This window comes from Amphibalanus amphitrite, unplaced genomic scaffold, assembly GCF_019059575.1.
Source record: "Amphibalanus amphitrite isolate SeventyFive unplaced genomic scaffold, NRLGWU_Aamphi_draft 000207F_arrow, whole genome shotgun sequence".
NCBI classification, from domain to species: Eukaryota; Metazoa; Arthropoda; class Thecostraca; order Balanomorpha; family Balanidae; genus Amphibalanus; species Amphibalanus amphitrite.
Window position 1 is genome coordinate 789,012 of NW_024881702.1, and position 6,153 is coordinate 795,164.

At 63.4% G+C, this 6,153-nt stretch overlaps 1 protein-coding gene across 3 annotated transcripts in view; it reads left to right on the top strand.

The window, feature by feature from the left end:
* The window catches only part of LOC122385086 (SH3 and multiple ankyrin repeat domains protein 3-like), an 89,803-nt gene extending 84,479 nt beyond the window's left edge, over nt 1-5,324 (top strand). For all 3 annotated transcript variants that reach the window (XM_043373090.1, XM_043373092.1, XM_043373093.1), the window contains 3 exons: nt 704-992; nt 1,650-1,912; nt 2,158-5,324. In XM_043373090.1, the coding sequence (XP_043229025.1) occupies nt 704-992; nt 1,650-1,912; nt 2,158-4,596 (2,991 nt within the window). In that variant the 3' untranslated portion in view covers nt 4,597-5,324. The remainder of the gene's footprint in view (nt 1-703; nt 993-1,649; nt 1,913-2,157) is intronic.
* The last annotated feature ends 829 nt before the right edge of the window (nt 5,325-6,153 follow it).

Consider the following 6,153-nt stretch of genomic DNA (forward strand, 5'->3'; position numbering starts at 1 on the left):
TTTATTCGATGCGTCTTGATGAGAGGAACTCGATGCCGGTAAAAGCAAGCTCGTGCAGGGCTTGAGTCAAAAGTTATTGCAGAAAACTGTTTTAAAAAAAGGTTATTTTGACAGTTTGTGCCCCCTGCAGGCAAAACCGTTGACGCTAGGCCAAATCTGAGAGCAATACCCAGAAAGAGCGTTGATAGGTCTATCGAATGCGTTTTTCCGCGTCGCTGTGACTATAAGTTCCCGAGTTATCTATTGGCTTCTTGGAAATTGTCCTCATTCGACCAAAAAATCGGCGAAATTTTGCTTTCAATGACCTCTGGTGACCTAACATATGACCTGAGCAAAAAAGTGACCGATGTGTTTTCGTCATTATTTTCGGCGCTGTTTTGAACGCCGCCTTCCGCGTATCGCTACGTGGCCCAGGAGCCGAGTTAGAATTATGTTCAACCCCCCCCCCCCCCCCTCCCCCAGCAGGGCGTGGAAATCGAGGACCCCCAGCGGGGCGCGGGTTAATGAGGCGGGAGGCCGAGCCGCTGGATGGCTAGTGAGAAGGCGCTGCAACACAGAGCTGGTTCAGCTGAGCTCTAGCTACGTCAGTGCTGTTTCACACCTCATCACTTTTGTAATGTACATATGCTGGGCGATGTAGATCCGTTTGCAATACCGACCGTGTTGTTGTCTGACGTACGGCGCCGGCCGGCCGTGTGCGCAGATCAACGGAGTCGACGTGGCTCAGGAGTCTCACGAGCTGGTGGTGGAGCAGATCCGGCGCGCCGGCGACCTGGTGGCAATGACGGTGGTGTCGCTGCCCGACCCGAGCCAGCTGGCGCCGGCGGCAGCCGACCGGCCGCGCCAGTTCTGCACGCTGCCGCGACACGTGTCGGCCGGCGCCGGCCGCCGGCCACCCGTGCCGCCGCTGCCCCCTAAACGCGACCCCAAGACGACGCTGAGTGTGGGCCGCGCGCGCGCCCGCTCCCTGTTCAACAACTACCCAGAGATCGGTGAGTGGCGCCGCCCGGGCGCTGAGCTGAGCTGAGCTCTCCCGGCCGCCGGGGCTGAGCTGAGCTGAGCTCTCCCGGCCGCCGGGCGCCCACCCAGTCGCCCTCACGGTGCAGTGCTCTGGTGGGGGCGCGCCTGGACGCCAGGACCAGGCTGTAGGCAACGGTAAAATATTGAGAGTGGCGGGCTAGAGTGGGCTTCACTTATTAAGTTCGACTATCACTACGTTTCCATGACACGTCTAAATCGATTTAGAGAAATTTCACGTGCGTTTTTCTCGGATACTATTCACCTTATGCAAAAAACGAGCGTATAAATGGTTTTAGCTAGCACCTAATCCTATATTTACATTTTCAAATGCTGCCTGAATGTTATGATTGAGCAAATCCATTTTGCAAAATCGGCTTAACTTGTGTCATGGAGACGTAGCCTATGTTACGTTTGGTTCCGGAGAGTTTACTGATAGCAGCGTGTGCCAGTACCTACTACCACAGTGAGGCATGTGGGCTAGCCCGGACGGTCTTGTTTGACGACGTGGCCCGGGTCTTTATGTATGACTGTATGTATACTGTGTACGAGTGGTGCTGGCCGGTGAGTGGCCGTGGCGGTGCCAGTGCTGCCGGGGCCGGCCGGTGACTGCCGTGTGCTCTGACCGGCAGACGCGCTGGATCGCGCCATTCACGACTACGACTCGGAGGGGCGCAGCACCAACAGCAGCTCGGTCGACTCGGAGACGTACAAGGTGCCCAGCGCCGGCGTCCAGGTGGCCTCGATTCGGACGCGTCCGGCCAGCTCTCGGCTGACGTCCCGCGAGCTGGAGGAGCTGTTCGCCCGGCAGGGCTCTGCGCCGCGCTACCCACCCACGGCCGGACAGGGCGGGCCGCGCGTCTACGCCTCGGTGGCCGAGATGAAGCGGCACAAGGTGCGAGGAGAGCGGTACCCGCCGGCGGCAGGGGGGGGGGAGGGAGGAGCGGCACCGGTAGGTGGCGGGCGCCACGCGAGCCTTGCCTCCGTGAGAGTGGCAACGGACGCCCCTCTCTGCACCCGTTGATGCTAGAGTTCAGTCATTGTGCGCCTGCTTGCCGTGGGGTACGACTATGCGGCAACTGATTGGTGCATATGTTTTTTTTTTAACTCTGTCTGATATTAGTCTTTCCCGTCTTCCAGGGCAAGAAGCCGAAGGGCGGTCCGCTCGAGTCAGTGTATGTGGGTGACTCTGGCAGTCTGAGCAAGGCGTTCCACAGCACGCCGGACCTGCAGTCGGCCGCATCGTGGATGGCACGCCGGCGCAGCCACTCGCAGGAGGACCTGCACGCGCTGCAGCATGGGCCCGGCGCCCGGCTGGCGCCGCGGCCGGCCTGGTCCAGCAGCGAGCACCTGTACGGTCGCGCGCGCCGCGCCAGCACCGACACAGCCAGCGAGACCAGCGACCACAGCAGCAGCCGCGGCGGCGTCGGGCGCCGCATGCGCCAGCTCAAACTGCGCGGCCGCGCGGTGGCGGCCGGCGCCAGTGCGGCGGTGCTCAGTGGCGGCGCGGCGCCGGCCGGGCCGCTGCTGACAGACGCCGAGTACGCCGTGCCGCCGCCGATAGGCGACGGCAGCGCGCGCCGCGTGCCCTCCACCTTCCGGCCGTCGTCTGACGCCAAGCTGTACGCTTCGCCAACCGAGCTGAAGACGCTGGCGTTCCACGACGGCGCGGCGCCGATGCGCAGCCGTTTACAGCCGCAGCAGCGCTCGCGCAGTGTTCCGCCGCCGGCGCGCGACGCGGACCGGACCGATCAGCCGCTGTCAGACGAGACGACGCCCACCAACGCGGCGCCGCCGTCCGAGCTGTACGCGCGCCCGCTGCGCCGCTCCACGTCTCAGCCGGCCGACGAGGAGCTGCCGCCGCCGCCGCCGGCGGCGCTGCTCAAACCGCCGCCGTCGCCGCGCAGCTCGCACCCGGCGCCGGCCGCCGGCGAGCAGCCGGCCCGGCCGTCACCTCCGCCGGCGGGCGGCGGCTCAAACCTGCAGACGCTGCTGGCCGAGAAGGTGGCCGAGCGTCGGCGCCGGCTCAGCGTGGGCGATGTGCGCGGCGGGCCGGCCGGAGCTGCGCCGCCGCCAGCAGAGTGCCCACCCGCCCGAGACGCGCCGGCACCAGCAGAGTGCCCACCCGCCCGAGACGCGCTGGCAGCCGGTGATCGGGTGCAGCAGGTGACGCGGATACAAGTGGGGAAGAAGCAGATGCCGTCGGGCATCCCGAGTCCGACCAAAACCGTGCCCCAGGGGATGACAAAGTCGCACACCATCGGTACTCTGAGTGGCACTGACCTGCGCTCGGCGCGCGCCAAACTGCGCAGCGCCCGACAGCCACCCGGCCTGCCGGGCGCCGCGCCGCGCCGCCAGCAGGAGGAGGCGGACAGCTCGTCATCGGGCGTCAGCTCCGACCAGGACCAGGCGCAGCCGCCGAAATACGTCACATTCATCCCTACCGAGGGCGGTTCATACACGCGGCGCCGCGACGACAGCGGCGAGTCTGAGAGCTCAGACGACACCAGCGACCGCACGTGGATCCTGAGCTCGGAGCGCGGTGGGCCGCCGGCGCGGCCGGCCGCCGCCGCCCCGCCCACCAAGTCGAGCAGTATCCCGTGCCTGTCGACGGCGCACGCCAAGACGGCCGCGCCCACCACACCGCCGGCGTCCAGCCTGAGCAGCAGCAGCGGCGCTGCCAAGCCGGTGTCGATCACGGTGCCGGGCGGGCGGCCGGCGCGCCAGCGGCGCCAGCTGCGCTTTGGCGGCACCACTACTGTGGTGATCACCGGCAGCGGCGCGCACGGCACCGACACAGAGGCCGAGCGGCACCCCGCGCACGGCACCGACACAGAGGCCGAGCGGCACCCGGCGCACGGCACCGCCGCCGACGACGAGCGCAGCATCGAGGATAGTCTGCGCGAGATCGAGCAGCACGTCAGCCAGCTGGGCGGCGGCGCGGCGGCGGCCGCGGCCGTGGTGCCGCCGCCGCCCGGGTTTGGTGGCGACGGGCTGCTGCTGGCGCCACCACCCGAGTTCAGCGACCCGGCCGGCCACAAGGCGCCGGCGCCGCGGCCGCCGCCCAAGCCGGCCGCCGAGAGCCAGTCGCGCCTGGTGAAGCCCAGGTCGCTGGCGGTGCGCAGTCGGTCTCCGGCCGGCGCCGGCACGTCGCCGCCGGCAGCGCTGAGCTCACCGAGCGGCGCCGGCTCGGTGACGGCTGGCGCCAGCCCGGCGCGCGCCAGCTCCGGCATCCCGCGGCCAGACGGCGCGCGCCGCCACTCGGCCGGCAGCCCCAGCAAGATCCCGGCGGCGAGCCGGCCGCGGCCGGCGGCCGGCGCGCACGTCAAGAACCGGTTCCGCACGGTGCCTGTGTCCCAGTGGAGCGTCGAGGACACCGCTGACTGGCTGGAGAGCCTCTTTATGCCCGAGTACAAGGCGCGCTTCGCAGAGGCCGAGGTGGACGGCGCGCGACTGCTGCAGCTGGACGGGCCGGCACTGGCCCAGCTCGGTGTGAAGCGCATGGGACATCGGCTCAACATTGAAAAGTCGCTCAAGCGTCTGACCGTGGCGGCACGGGTGGGCATTGCTGGCCGGTAGGGCCGCCGGTGGCGCCGCCGCGCCCAGTGTTGTTGGTCGCCTCAGCAGTGTTTGTGTGGGCGCCGTCCCGTCCACGCTGCGCCGCTCTGCCGGCGTAGCTCGCCGCCCGACTGGCCGACTGCTCACCGGGCGTCAGCTGTGATGTCGCGCCGTGCCGAGACGCCCCAGTGGCTGCCAGGTCGGCTCAGCGCGGCGGCTCTCCCCCTTTTTTATTACCAATGGAGTGCAGCATATTGTCATTCTCGAAGGCGGCAATATGAAATAGGCGAATGTTGACTGGTCGTGTTAAGTTCATTTAAAGCGGAGCAGCAGCTTTAATTGTGCCAAGATTGCTTACCTAAATCACTGCTACTGTCGAATGGGTCGTATTCGTGAAAGTATGTTATCGCCGTAAGAAGAGATCCAACTATGATTTATGTACCGTTAGTTCATATTTCCGGTCGCCCAGGCAGTTACGTTAGCACTAAGATATGTAAGCTATACGTGCTGGAGCTGCGCGTACCCGTGCTTCCCAGTTCTGAGTGAGTGGGCGTCTGTTTAGGCGCCGTGGTCCACGCTGGGGAGCTAGAACAGAGAGGGCAGAATGCGCCCAGACACCGGCTTCAACGTGCCAACGATGTCAGCCATTGTGATTGCTATTGTGAATCCGCAACGGACTCTGTCAACGTGTTTGTATGAATTTATTTTGTAAATAACCATTGTTCAATTAAAGACATCTAGATCAATAACCGGCGTCTGATGCATTGAATCGTGGAAGTGGTTTCTGAACAAATAATGCTGTCCCATTGCCTGGAGGGAGCGTCTGCTTACTTAGGGGAGAGTATGGGAGGACACTGGCGGATCCAGACTTGCGTTTTTTTTTTGGGGGGGGGGGCGATCCTGCAGGAGCCAAGCCTGGGGTAGGGGAAGGTGGGGCAATATGGGCACCCTAAGAAAATGTGGATCAAAACCACTGTTCATGGTGCTGAGCGGGACCTTGATGCCTTGCTGATAAGGCGCCAGTGCATTTAACTACTTGATCTGATATCCAGACGCATTTAAAAACTTTCTTTGAAACAGGTCCTGCACTTTTTCCGTTTTGCCCCACCCTTGGGGTAAAACGGGAAATGGCGTGGGTCAATACGGGCTTCGATGATCTTCACCTAGCTATACTATCTTCCTCAGTATCCGTCCAAGCTATTGAAAATGAAAGTTTATCTCGGTAAAATTAGGCACATAGCTAGGGGAGAGGCCGAGAGGCGGGTGAATTGGGACGCAGGAGAATATGATTAGGGACACACCAATATTTAACAAATGGACAGCATCCTTGCACGGTTTTTGCCTTTACCTTTTGATTCTATGTGTCGTGCAACGATGAGAAGCCTCAGCAACCCTTTTGTGGTCGTCGGTTGGGCTGTGCTGGCTGAACACCAAAAAACTTACTTTTTCGAGTGTTATTCTGAGTTGTCTGCGTATTGCATAGTGCAATAGGGCGGATCGGGCGGAGTGCAATAGGGCGGATTGGAGGGGGTCTTCGGCGCCCTCCAATCGCAAAGGGAACCTTCGGCGCCCAAGGGG